At 41.9% G+C, this 15,063-nt stretch overlaps 1 protein-coding gene across 1 annotated transcript in view; it reads left to right on the top strand.

Annotated features, from left to right (window-relative positions):
* The first annotated feature begins 348 nt into the window (after positions 1-348).
* Positions 349-15,063, top strand: part of LOC106567397 (phosphatidylinositol-3,5-bisphosphate 3-phosphatase MTMR4) — a 140,638-nt gene continuing 125,923 nt past the window's right edge. Inside the window, exon 1 of the mRNA XM_014136580.3 lies at positions 349-835. Coding sequence (XP_013992055.3) covers positions 791-835 — 45 coding nt within the window. The 5' untranslated portion in view covers positions 349-790. The remainder of the gene's footprint in view (positions 836-15,063) is intronic.

Below are 15,063 nucleotides of genomic sequence, written 5' to 3'. Positions count from 1 at the left end.
AGCCTTGTGAAGACATGTTCTGATCGTTTATTTGTGCGTGTGTGTATCTCTACCCATGCGTAGTGCATATGCTGCGTTGCGGTGTGGTGCATGAGATATATGCGTGATGTGCTGGCTGTAGTATTCAGCAGTGGTGTGGTACGGTCTATGCTGCTCTGACGCGTTGCTGAGGAGGCTGCCTGACTGCGTACGAGGAGATGTATCTCGGTGAAGGGTGAACAGGGAAGGGGTAGGTAGGGAGGATGTGATGGAGAGAGAGAGTGAAGCAAGAGCACGTGATTGGGTGAGAGGGTGGAGATGCGTATGGCATGCCGAGGGTGGAGCTTAGCATCAGGCAATTCCTGCTCTCTGTTTTTTTCTCTCTCCTCTGTCTCTCCTCACACTCACGGCATCCCCATTTTTCCGCTCACTTCTAGTAAGTTCACCTGCTCTCCCTTTCTTGTCCTTCATCCTCCTCTTTGTGGGCTATTTCAATGGACTCTGTGTGTTCTTATGGACTATCATCCGCTTCCTCCCAACTTGGTCTGAGCAACAGGGGGGCTTTCCAGGCACCAGCACTCCCTCTCTTGGTTTTCATCCCCCTCACTGGGGGGAGGGGGGAGGACTAAGGGTGGGGGTGTATAGCACCTCCTGGGGCACGTGTGGGGGTAAGACGGAGGCGGATAGGTGTGGAGGGAGTAGGAGTGGTGAGGATGGTAATGCCGGCCCGTGGCTCTCCCTTCTTCCTGCACCTACTGCTTCTCTGTAGGCTGTGTGTCTCAGGGGCACAGCCCTGCTTCCTCTTCTCGTCATGAGCCTGGCAGCAAGGGTCTCCTGCTCTGTGCTCAACTGCTTTGTAAGTGGCTCTAAGCCCCTTTTTCAAATTCTCTTCTGTGTGTGTGTGTGTGTGCGCGCGCGCGTGCACGCAAGTTTCTATCTGTATTGTGTGTGTTTTGAATATGCCGTGCTTCTCCCTTTCCTGCGTTGTGTGTGTGTGCGGCTTTCAGTCAGCGGGGGATGGAGGTGGGGTAGTGGTCGGCGCACGTGAGCGCACGTGAGCGCTGCCCAGCTGCTAAGTAACCAATGGCGACCGTAAAGAAAATACTCAATTAATTACGTCCTCTTTTGATGTACAGTATGTGAGAAGGTCAATTTGTGGCTGTTAGTCTGTCGGTGTTCCGGTTCTCTCTTTTCTGTTCTAATCGAGGACAGATCCACTTAAGATGGGTAGCGGCAGTGAGCGAGGGAGAAACAGGCGTGTTGCCCGAAATAGACCAGACTATGGACAGAGAAGGAACATGCATTGTGAAGAACACACTTTTTTTTATACCACACAAATTACCAAAATGACAGACTACACTGTCACTGACATACTGACATACTGAGATCAATAAAATCAGTTTTAAATGCAACCAATGGCATAGGCCAATGAAAAGAGTGGAGACAGATTATACAGTATGAAAAATAAATTATAGTCTACTAACTTTCCAGTGGCACTCACTCATGGAAACAGTTTTTCCCCGCAATTGTATTTTGAAATATTGCGAAATGCCTTATAGCTGCTGCTTATTGTTGAGTTGTGGCTGTCAATGAACAATCAGCTGTTTAATATTAGCTGCACAGGCTGCTAAATTGCTAAATCACAGTACACAGCATTTAAAAAAAGAAGAAGCTATAGATCCTCTGTAAATTATGCTCTCTGGTGTAGTATTTTCAATCATTACATGTATTTCTGTACAGACAGGAGTTGTAAAGGGAGGGTATATTATTGGAAACCAACGTTTACCAGTAAACTACCAGAATTGTGGTATCTTTTAAGGATTTTATGTAATCTAGTTATATTGGTGTCTGTAATTATATTTGAAATCAAATCAAATGTTATTTGTCACATGTTTCGTAAACAACAGGTGAAATGCTTACAAGAAATAGTGACATGTTCACTAATAATAGTGGCCTTCTGTGTGGGCTTATCACATGTAAAGTATATGACATAATTCTATATGATAAAAAAAAAAAAAAGCTGTAAAACATCCTAAATATAAACCATCAATTTAGTGAATTCTATTGGTGTTTGATATGAGGGTTTCAGCATGAAAAATATATTTTTACACACTTATTTATTTTACTATGTCAGTATGTATTTGTCAATGTTTCGGCATCAAACTGGTGGCAGTTGTGAAAAGTAACGAGTTGCAGAGTTAATTGAAAATAATCCCATTGTTAATTAGATACTTTTAAAATGAATTATGCAATTTTCTCTTTAACCTCTCTAGGGTATGTGGGACGAAATCGTCCCACCTACTCAACAGCCAGTGGAATCCCGTGGCGCGTTATTCAAATACCTTAGAAATGCTATTACTTCAATTTCTCAAACATATGACTATTTTACACCATTTTAAAGACAAGACTCTCGTTAATCTAACCACACTGTCCGATTTCAAAAAGGCTTTACAACGAAAGCAAAACATTAGATTATGTCAGCAGAGTACCCAGCCAGAAATAATCAGACACCCATTTTTCAAGCTAGCATATAATGTCACATAAACCCAAACCACAGCTAAATGCAGCACTAACCTTTGATGATCTTCATCAGATGACAATCCTAGGACATTATGTTATACAATACATGCATGTTTTGTTCAATCAAGTTCATATTTATATCAAAAACAGCTTTTTACATTAGCATGTGACGTTCAGAACTAGCATACCCACCGCAAACTTCCGGTGAATTTACTAAATTACTCACGATAAACGTTCACAAAAAACATAACAATTATTTTAAGAATTATAGATACAGAACTCCTTTATGCAATCACTATGTCCAATTTTAAAATAGCTTTTCGGCAAAAGCACATTTTGCAATATTCTGAGTAGATAGCCCAGCCATCACGGCTAGCTAATTTGACACCCACCAAGTTTGGCCCTCACCAAACTCCGATTTACTATTAGAAAAATTTGATTACCTTTGCTGTTCTTCGTCAGAATGCACTCCCAGGACTTCTACTTCAATAACAAATGTTGGTTTGGTTCAAAATAATCCATAGTTATGTTCAAATATCCTCTGTTTTGTTCGTGCGTTCAAGACACTATCCGAAGGGTGACACGCCCGACGCGTTTCGTGACAAAAAAATTCTAAATATTCCATTACCGTACTTCGAAGCATGTCAACCGCTGTTTAAAATCACTTTTTATGCGATTTTTCTCGTAAAAAAGCGATAATATTCCGACCGGGAAACCCTGTTTAAGTTCAAAGACAAAAAAAAAAAACATGGTGTCGCCTCGTGCACGCGCCTCAGTCTCATTGTTCTCTGATCGACCATTATCCAAATGCGCTACTGTTTTTCAGCCAGGGCCTGCAAAGACATCATTCACCGGTTTGCCGCCTTCTGAGAGCCTATGGGAGCCGTAGGAAGTGTCACGTTACAGCAGAGATCCTCAGTTTTCAATAAAGAGAGTGTAGAAGCCCAAGAAATGGTCAGACAGGCCACTTCCTGTAAGGAATCTTCTCAGGTTTTTGCCTGCCATATGAGTTCTGTTATACTCACATACACCATTCAAACAGTTTTAGAAACTTTAGGGTGTTTTCTATCCAAAGCCAATAATTATATGCATATTCTAGTTTCTGGGCAGTAGTAATAACCAGATTAAATCGGGTACGTTTTTTTATCCGGCCGTGCAAATACTGCCCCCTACCCTAGAGAGGCTAACCATATGGTCTATCTACTAGAAACACATGGATAATGTGTACACAGATATATATACTCCCTAAAAAAATGAAGGGAACACGAAAATAACACATCCTAGATCTGAATGAATAAAATAATCTTTTTAAATACTTTTTTCTTTACATTGTTGAATGTGCTGACAACAAAATCACACAAAAATAATCAATGGAAATCCAATTTATCAACCCATGGAGGTCTAGATTTGGAGTCACACTCAAAATTAAAGTGGAAAACCACACTACAGGCTGATCCAACTTTGATGTAATGTCCTTAAAACAAGTCAAAATGAGGCTCAGTAGTGTGTGTGGCCTCCACGTGCCTGTATGACCTCCCTACAACGCCTGGGCATGCTCCTGATGAGGTGGCGGATGGTCTCCTGAGGGATCTCCTCCCAGACCTGGATTAAGCATCCGCCAACTCCTGGACAGTCTGTGGTGCAACGTGGCGTTGGTGGATGGAACGAGACATGATGTCCCAGATGTGCTCAATTGGATTCAGGTCTGGGGAACGGGCGGGCCAGTCCATAGCATCAATGCCTTCCTCTTGCAGGAACTGCTGACACACTCCAGCCACATGAGGTCTAGCATTGTCTTGCATTAGGAGGAACCCAGGGCCAACCGCACCAGCATATGGTCTCACAAGGGGTCTGAGGATCTCATCTCGGTACCTAATGGCAGTCAAGCTACCTCTGGCGAGCACATGGAGGGCTGTGCGGCCCCCCAAAGAAATGCCACCCCACATCATGACTGACCCATCGCCAAACCGGTCATGCTGGAGGATGTTGCAGGCAGCAGAACGTTCTCCACGGCGTCTCCAGACTCTGTCACGTCTGTCACATGTGCTCAGTGTGAACCTGCTTTCATCTGTGAAGAGCACAGGGCACCAGTGGCGAATTTGCCAATGTTGGTGTTCTCTGGCAAATGCCAAACGTCCTGCACGGTGTTGGGCTGTAAGCACAACCCCCACCTGTGGATGTCGGGCCCTCATACCACCCTCATGGAGTCTGTTTCTGACCGTTTGAGCTGACACATGCACATTTGTGGCATGCTGGAGGTCATTTTGCAGGGCTCTGGCAGTGCTCCTCCTGCTCCTCCTTGCACAAAGGCGGAGGTAGCGGTCCTGCTGCTGGGTTGTTGCCCTCCTACGGCCTCCTCCACGTCTCCTCATGTACTGGCCTGTCTCCTGGTAGCCCCTCCATGCTCTGGACACTACGCTGACAGACACAGCAAACCTTCTTGCCACAGCTCACATTGATGTGCCATCCTGGATGAGCTGCACTACCTGAGCCACTTGTGTGGGTTGTAGACTCCGTCTCATGCTACCACTAGAGTGAAAGCACCGCCAGCATTCAAAAGTGACCAAAACACCAGCCAGGAAGCATAGGAACTAAGAAGTGGTCTGTGGTCACCACCTGCAGAACCACTCCTTTATTGGGGGTGTCTTGCTAATTGCCTATAATTTCCACCTGTTGTCTATTCCATTTGCACAACAGCATGTGAAATTTATTGTCAATCAGTGTTGCTTTCTAAGTGGACAGTTTGATTTCACAGAAGTGTGATTGACTTGGAGTTACATTGTGTTGTTTAAGTGTTCCCTTTATTTTTTTGAGCAGTGTATATATATATAAAAAAACGAATACTATATAAGTTATTCAATTTTTTATAACCAAAGTTTCGATAGATTGCCATGGATTTTCTTATATTTACAAATATTACTGAAGATTCTGTTAACTTTGGTAAACTACCGGTAGCTTTGCAACCCTAGATAGTGGTAATTATATATTTAGGCACATTTTCTTTCAATTATTCTGCAGCACTTCCAGCACCCCTATGTTTTCTTCCATTTTCTGTGCTCTTCCCAAGGCCAAATAATTAACACTACTTAGTATTAATTAAATGGATTGTGGTAACCCCATATTAGGTTATTGCATAGTTACTGTTACGATCGTATTTAAAATCATCTATCAGCAAGTAGCCTACAATTACAAGATAATTATTTCAGTTTGTATCTAATCACTTATTTTTTATGTTTAGCCAATAGTGGTTTTAGCTATATTGTTATAGAAACAAGGTAGGCCTTATGACCTTTTTAACCATTGTAGCAGTTTCTATTTTCATAAGACTAAGAAAACATGTTAAATTACTTGAATATGTGTTTTTTGTATGCTATTTTAATATATGAGAATTAACCAATGATATCAGGCCACACCTGGCCATGATTACAGACACCTGTGTGTCTTTTGACACTATATAAATGAGTCATCCCGCAGTGTTTGTCATTATACCCTGATGAAGACCGCTTGTCTGTCGAAACGTTGGACATAAATATTTTTGCATCTGAGCTCCTAGAGTGCTCTCCTTTATTTTTTTTTAAGTGTTCCGCTAGCCAGCGTTTCTTTCGCCTCTAAATGACTTGAATAGCCTATGGGAAAAGTTACAAAAAAATAAAAGTGTATTTGCATCAGTAGGCTAAGTGACTGAAATGTATCAAAAAAGTATTGGAAAGTTCAGGAAAACATCAGGGAAGCTTATCAGCAGGGCCAGGGTGTACCGTGGCTGAAGTATGTGGACACCCCTTCAAATTGGTGGATTTGTCTATTTGTTTTTGCTGACAGGTGTATAAAATCGAGCACACAGCTATGCAATCTCCATAGACAAACAGTGGTAGTAGAATGGCCTTACTGAAGAGCTCAGTGACTTTCAATGTGGAAGTGTCATAGGATGCCACCTTTCCAACAAGTCAGTTCGTTACATTTCTGCCCTGCTGGAGCTGCCCTGGTCAACTGTAAATGCTGTTATTGTGAAATAGAAACGTCTAGGAGCAACAACGGGGCTGTTTTTCATGGTTAGGGCTAGGCCCCTTACTTCCAGTGAAGGGAAAACTTAACGCTACAGTATACAATGACATTCTAGACAAGTCTGTGATTCCAACTTTGTGGCAACAGTTCGGGGAAGGCCCTTTCCATTTCAGCATGGCAATGTCCCCATGCACAAAGCGAGGTCCATACAGAAATGGTTTGTCGAGATTGGTGTGGAAGAACTTAATTGGCCTGCACAGAGCCCTGACCTCAACCCCTTCGAACACCTTTGGGATGAATTGGAACGCCGACTGTGAGCCAGGCCTAATCACCCAACATCAGTGCCCGACCTCACTAATGCTCTTATGGCTGAATGGAAGAAAGTCCCCACAGCAATATTCCAATATCTAGTGGAAAGTCTTCCCCAGAAGAGTGAAGGCTGTTATATCAGCAAAGGGGGGACCAACTCCATATTAATGCCCATGATTTTAGAATGAGATGTTCGGCAAGCAGGTGTCCACATACTTTAGGTAATCTAGTGTGTGTGTGTGTGTGTGTGTGTGTGTGTGTGTGTGTGTGTGTGTGTGTGTGTGTGTGTGTATATATATACAGTGTATTCGGAAAGTATTCAGACCCCTTTCCCCTTTTCCACATTTTGTTACGTTACAGCCTAATATGAAAATGGATGAAATATATTTTACCCTCATCAATCTACACACAATACGCCATAATGTCAAAGTGAAAACAGGTTTTTAGACATTTTTGCTAATTTATAAAAAATAAAATACAGAAATACGTTATTAATATAAATATTCTGAAACTTTGCTATGAGACTCGCAATTGAGCTCAGGTGCATCCTGTTTCGTTGATCATCCTTGAGATATTTCTACAACTTGATTGGAACCCACCTGTGGTAAACTCAATTGATTGGACATGATTTGGAAGGCACACACCTGTCTATGTAAGGTCCCACAGTTGACAGTGCATGTCAGAGCAAAAACCAAGCCATGAGGTCGAAGGAATTGCCGTAGAGCTCCGAGACAGGATTGTGTCGAGGCACAGATCTGGGGAAGGGTACGAAAACATTTCTGCAGCGTTGAAGGTCCCCAAGAGCACAGTGGCCTCCATCTTTCTCAAATGGAAGAAGTTCGGAACCACCAAGACTCTTCCTAGAGCTGGCCGCCCAACCAAACTGAGCAATCAGGGGAGAAGGGCCTTGGTCAGGGAGGTGACCAAGAACCCGATGGTCTCACTGACAGAGCTCCAGAGTTCTTCTGTGGAGATGGGAGAACCTTCCAGAAGGACAACCATCTCTGCAGCACTCCACCAATCAGGCCTTTATTGTAGAGTGGCCAGACGGAAGCCACTCCTCAGTAAAAGGCACATGACAGCCCGCTTGGAGTTTGCCAAAAGGCACCTAAAGACTCAGACCATGAGAAGCAAGATTCTCTCCTCTGATGAAACCAGGATTGAACTCTTTGGCCTGAATGCCAAGCGTCACGTCTGTAGGAAACCTGGCACCATCCTTATGGTGAAGCATGGTGGTGGCAGCATCATTCTGTGGAGATGTTTTTCAGTGGCAGGGACTGCGAGACTAGTCAGGATCGAGGGAAAGATGAACGGAGCAAAGTACTGAGAGATCCTTGATTAAAACCTGCTCCAGAGCGCTCAGGACTTCAGACTGGGTTGAAGTTTCACCTTTTAACAGGACAATGACCCTAAGCACACAGCCAAGGCAACTCAGGAGTAACTATGGGACAAGTCTCTGAATGTCCTTGAGTGGCCCAGCCTGTGCCCAGATTTGAACCCTATCGAACATCTCTGGAGAGCCCTGAAAATAGCTGTGCAGCAACGCTCCCCATCCAACCTGACAGCTTGAGAGGATCTGCAAAGAAGAATGGGAGAAACTCCCCAAATACAGGTGTGCCAAGCTTGTAGCGTCATACCCGAGAAGACTCGAAACTGTAATCGCTGCCAATGGTGCTTCAACAAAGTACTGTGTAAAGGGTCTAAATACCTATGTAAATGTGATATTTTATTATTTATTTTATTTGATAAATTAGCAAACATTTCTAAAAACCTGTTTTTTGCTTTGTCATTATGGGGTATAGTGTGTAGATTGAAGAGGGGAAAAAACGATTTAATCCATTTTAGAATAAGGGTGTAATGTAACAAAATGTGGGAAAAGTCAAGGGGTCTGAATACTTTCAAATGGCACTGTATATTTTCAAATAACTTTTTTGGCCCGCAAATTGCTTTTAGGGCCCACCGCTGATTTTTTTTTTATTGCCCATCCCTGCATTAATATTCTGTAATATAATAAACAAGGCAAGAACTCATGTAGTAATTAATAAATGCATTTCTTTAGCTTCCAAAATCTTTTTTTACAATGGTGGGGAGTACTAAAATGGAGTCTGTGGCTTCAAAACAACAGCCACTGTCTGTCATCTAGTGTTTATATAAATCATTGAATTCTACAGGGTGGAGACAAAATGTCAACTTTGTCACACACACCTTCATGTGCAGTCATGTGGCCTGGCAGGTTGAGCACGGCTGGATATATTAACTCTGTATGGACACCTCACTTGGCTGTGTTGTGTTTTTACTGTCAGTGATTCAGCTGAATTGGCTGTTCTCATGGCTGCACCAGTCACTGTCTGTATAATTTAGTATCAAGACTCCCTTGTTACCTTTCACTTTTGAAAGAGGCTCGAAACTGAACGTTTTTTATAATGTTCCAAGCTTGCACTAGTCTTTGCTTTTGACACAGCTAAATAAAATAAGTTCCATAGTTGAATTTCTAGCACTCATATGCTAGCTTGTCTTACATTTCTTTTGGCAAACTCCAGAAAATTAATTCAAAAGCTCTTAACTGAAGTCAAATGCTCCATTCCCCCCTTCTATCTTTCATCTCTACTCCTCTCCCTCTATCATGTTTGTTTCTTCTCCAAATATATTTCCGTCGGTAAATTGAGCCATAAAAAGCAATTGTAATTGTTTTGTTTTTTGTTTCCGTAACTCAGACACCATTATAGCCCTCTCTCCTCTCTGTGTTGGCTAAGTGAATCAGGTGGAGTGCAATTGGAGCCAAGGGCTTCTGGGGGAGGCGGTGCATCTCTTTGTCTTTGCCCCTGGCCTGCATCAGCCACTCTGGCACCTGGGAGGGCTCATATATCAAGTGGCAACCTGACTGGCATGGCACCTAGGCTACTATAATAGTGGGTGAGCCCTATGAGAGCCTGGCAACAGATGAGTCCTGGGTAGTGTTCAGTAGTGCTCAGGAGGGAGAAAATGGTTTGAAATGGGGAGGTACTGTCTCTCTGCCCCTGGCCTGTTGCTCCATCAGCACTGGCACCTGGAAGGACTCGCAGATCAAGTGCCACTCTGACTGCATAGTACCTGGTGGGTTAGGCCCCAATCAGAGCCTGGCAGCAGATGGGCTGTGTGATGAGTGGTGCCCTGAGTCTCACTATCGCTCTCCATCTCTCGCTCCATCACACCGTCCTATTAGAGGCTCAAAGGCACTTCAGCATTCCCTGTATTATTTCTAAGTTTAGGCTACCACAGTTTCTGCACATTCAGTTCCAGCTATAAAAAGTAGTGCTAGCCACGTGACCTGAGGTCAAGGAATTTAAAATTGAATTTTCATTCCATGTGCTTTCTCCCTGTTGATCCGTGAGGTCACAGGTAGCAGAATGTCTGCATTCTCTCTGAGGTCACTGCATTCTCCCTGTAGCTGATCTGATGGATGGATTATCTGCTGACAGTGCCCCATGACTTTAACATGTTTTAACAGAATAAGGGTGTTTTCACATATAGTTCTGAGCTATAGTTTCGAATCAGAGTTCGATTATTTGTTACATTGTACAGTATTTTAGTTATTTGGTCCAGTTGGTTTCACATTGTCCAACAAACTAAAATGCCTAAACAAAATCACGTGTTCATGCAAGTAATTTGTTTATTGGAGGAAAATGCTCTTTGATTATCAATCAGCATAACTTGTGTTTCCCAAACGTAATTACTTTAACTTTGATCTTCAAACAACGTGCGGTAAGAAACAGCACAAATTCCACTCTAACCGCAACGTGAATAGGCTACTCATAATGTGTCAGATATATCAAGCTATGGTATGTTACTGCATGCGTTTAAGCAAATGCTCGCTGCCAAACAACCAAATAATAGTTCTACTGCACGCCAGTGGTTATTTTCTTTTGTTTGGTCCAGACTGCATTCTCACCTGCAGCGAACTAGACCACCGTACGAATGGAATCGGACCGAGACCACCCTTTTTGAGTGAACCAAGGTGCATTGTTTAGTGCGCTCCTGAGTGTGGATATTGGATATTGTACACAACAATCCAAACGAACTGAACTAAGGGGGAAAATGAACCAAAACAATTTGGTGTGAAATTTGGTAATCAATGCACATTTCTTCCTGTGTGTGTCAGGGCTTGTGTGTACATGTACAGTCATGGCCAAAAGTTTTGAGAATGACACAAATATTTTCACAAGGTTTGCTGCTTCAGTGTCTTTAGATATTTTTGTCAGATGTTACTATGGAATACTGAAGTATAATTACAAGCATTTCATAAGTGTCAAAGGCTTTACATGAAGTTGATGCAAAGAGTCAATATTTGCAGTCTTGACCCTTCTTTTTCAAGACCTCTGCAATCTGCCCTGGCATGCTGTCAATTAACTTCTGGGCCACATCCTGACTGATGGCAGCCCATTCTTGCATAATCAATGCTTGCAGTTTGTCAGAATTTGTGGGGTTTTGTTTGTCCACCCGCCTCTTGAGGATTTACCACAAGTTCTCAATGGGATTAAGGTCTGGGGAGTTTCCTGGCCATGGACCCAAAAGGACTTTCTTGGGTGCCCTGAAGCCTTCTTCACAACATTTGAACCGCTCTCCTTGAAGTTCTTGATGATCCGATAAATGGTTGATTTAGGTGCAATCTTACTGGCAGCCATATCCTTGCCCGTGAAGCCCTTTTTGTGCAAAGCAATGATGACGGCACGTGTTTCCTTGCAGGTAACCATGGTTGACAGAGGAAGAACAATGATTCCAAGCACCACCCACCTTTTGAAGCTTCCAGTCTGTTATTCGAACTCAATCAGCCTGACAGAGTGATCTCCAGCCTTTTCCTCGTCAACTCTCACACCTGTGTTAACGAGAGAATCACTGTCATGATGTCAGCTGGTCCTTTTGTGGCAGGGCTGAAATGCAGTGGAAATGTTTTTGGGGGATTCAGTTCATTTGCATGGCAAAGAGGGACTTTGCAATTAATTGCAATTCATCTGATCACTCTTCATAACATTCTGGAGTATATACAAATTGCCATCATACAAACTGAGGCAGCAGATTTTGTGAAAATGAATATTTGTGTCATTCTCAAAACTTTTGGCCATGACTGTACAATACATTTGGAAGGTTTTCAGACCCCTTGACTTTTTCCTCATCTTGTTACATTACAGCTATATTCTAAAATGTATTCAGTAAAAAAAATGTCCATGAGTGTGCAAAGCTGTCATTAAGGCAATGGGTGACACTTTTTTGTTTAACACTTTTTTGGTTATTACATTATTTCATATGTGTTATTTCATAGTTTTGATGTCTTCGCTATCATTCTACATTGTCAAAGGTGAAATAAATAAAATAAAATGTTGAAAATAAAGGAAAACTGTGGAATGCGTAGGTGTGTCCAAACTTTTGACTGGTACTGTCGTTATGGTCAGATTTACCAAATGGAGGGAAAGGGAGAGCTTTGTATGTGTTTCTGTGTGTGGACTAAAGGTGAACTACATTTTTTGGGGCACAGGTGACATGCTGGTAGAAATGAGGTAAGACTGATTTCAGTTTCCCTGCATTAAAATCACCAGCCACTAGGAGCACCGCCTCTGGATGTGTATTTTCTTGTTTGCTTATTTAGTGCAGTCTTGGTGCCAGTATTGATGTGTGGTGGTAAATAGAATGCTACGAAAAATATAAATGAAAACTCTCTTGGTAAATAGTATGGTCTACAACTTATCATGAGGTATTCTAACTAGAGGTCGACCGATTAATCGGCATGGCCGATTTCAAGTTTTCATAACAATCGGTAATCGACATTTTTGCACGCCGATTACATTGCATTCCACGAGGAAACTGCGTGGCAGGCTGACCACCTGTTACATGAGTGCAGCAATGAGACAAGGTAAGTTCCTAGCTAGTATTAAACTTATCTTATAAAAAACAATCAATCTTCACATAATCACTAGTTAAAAACTTATTACGTATCATTGGGACGCTAGCGTCTCACCTTGACAGCATCCGGTGAAATTGCAGAGCGCGAAATTCAAATGACAGAAATCGTAATATTAAACATTCATGAAAATACAAGTGTCATACATCATTTAAAAGCTTAACTTCTTGTTAATCCAGCTGCGTTGTCAGATTTCAAAAAGGCTTTACGGCGAAAGCACACCAAGTGATTACCTGAGGACAGCGCCCCGCACACAAAAGCATTACATACATTTTCCAACCAAGCGGAGGCGTCACAAAAGTCAGAAATAGCGATAAAGTAAATTACTTACCTTTGAAGATCATCATCTGGTTGCAATAACACGGGTCCCAGCTACATAACAATCCTTTTGTTCGATAAAGTCCTTCTTTATATCCCAAAAAAGTCAGTTTCATTGGCGCACTAGACTCAGTAATCCACCGGTTTCCCTCGTTCAAATGCATACAAATGAATCCCGTAAGTTTTTAAAAATGTATTTTATTTCACCTTTATTTAACCAGGTAGGCTAGTTGAGAACAAGTTCTCATTTGCAACTGCGACCTGGCCAAGATAAAGCATAGCAATTCGACACATACAACAACACAGAGTTACACATGGAATAAACAAAACATTCAGTCAATAATAAATACAGTAGAACAAAAGAAAACAAAAAGTCTATATACAGTGAGTGCAAATGAGGTAAGTTAAGGCAATAAATAGGCCATGGTGGCGAAGTAATAACAATATAGCAATTAAACACTGGAATGGTAGATGTGCAGAAGATGAATGTGCAAGTAGAGATACTGGGGTGCAAAGGAGCAAGATAAATAAATAAATACAGTATGGGGATGAGGTAGGTAGATAGATGGGTTGTTTACAGATGGGCTATGTACAGGTGCAGTGATCTGTGAGTTACCAATAAACTTCTTCCAAACATATCAAACAACGTTCCTAATCAATCCTCAGGTACCCTAATATGTAAATAAACGATAAAATGTAAGATGGAGAATAACGGAGACCATTACCGGAGATAAATAACGAAGTACACTCACTCACCAGAACACGCAACAAACACTACAGCCAAAATGGGGGCCACTTACTAAAACTACAATTTCTAGCTCATTTAAAAAAACAGCCTGAAACTCTTTCTAAAGACTGTTGACATCTATTGGAAGCCCTAGGAACTGCAATCTGGGAGGTATTCCTTTTATATTCCCATTGACAGCCATAGTAATCAAGGGTGAGCTGAAAAAAAAAGATCTGGATGGATTGTCCTCGGGTTTTCGCCTGCCATATCAGTTCTGTTATACTCACAGACATTATTTTAACAGTTTTGGAAAGGTTATAGTGTTTTCTATCCAATACTACCAATTATATGCATATCCTAGCTTCTGGGCCTGAGTAACAGGCAGTTTACTTTGGGCACCTAATTCGTCCAAACTTCCGAATACTGCCCCCTAGCCCGAAGAAGTTAACTACACATGGTTGATGATATTACTGATTTATCTAGCTTGTCCTGCATTGCATATAATCAATGCGGTGTCTGTTACTTTATCATCGAATCACAGCCTACTTCGCCAAACGGGGGATAATTTAACAAAAACGCATTCGCGAAAAAAGCACAATCGTTGCGCGAATGTACCTAGCCATAAACATCAATGCTTTTCTTAAAATCAATACACAGAAGAATATTTTTTTAAACCTGCATATTTAGTTAAAAGAAATTCATGTTAGCAGGCAATATTAACTAGGGAAATTGTGTCACTTATCTTGCGTTCATTGCACGCAGAGTCAGGGTATATGCAACAGTTGGGGCTGCCTGGCTCGTTGCGAACTAATTTGCCAGAATTTTACATAATTATGACATAACATTGAAGGTTGTACAGTGTAAACGCAATATTTAGACTTAGGGTTGCCACCCGTTCGATAAAATACGGAACGGTTCCGTGTTTCACTGAAAGAATAAACGTTTTGTTTTCGAAATGATAGTTTCCGAATTTGACCATATTAATGACCTAAGGCTCGTATTTCTGTGTTTATTATATTATTATTAAGTCTATGATCTGATATTTGATAGAGCAGTCTGACTGAGCAGTGGTAGGCAGCAGCAGGCTCGTAAGCATTCATTCAAACTTTACTGTGTTTGCCAGCAGCTCTTAGCAATGCTTGAATCACAGCTGTGTTTATGACTTCAAGCCTATCAACTCCTGAGATTAGGCTGGCAATACTAAAGTGCCTATTAGAACATCCAATAGTCAAAGGTATATGAAATACAAATGGTATAAAGAGAAATAGTTGACTCG

Source organism: Salmo salar, chromosome 13, assembly GCF_965601325.2.
Source record: "Salmo salar chromosome 13, fSalSal1, whole genome shotgun sequence".
NCBI lineage: Eukaryota > Metazoa > Chordata > Actinopteri > Salmoniformes > Salmonidae > Salmo > Salmo salar.
This window is presented reverse-complemented; position numbering and strand designations above follow the sequence as displayed.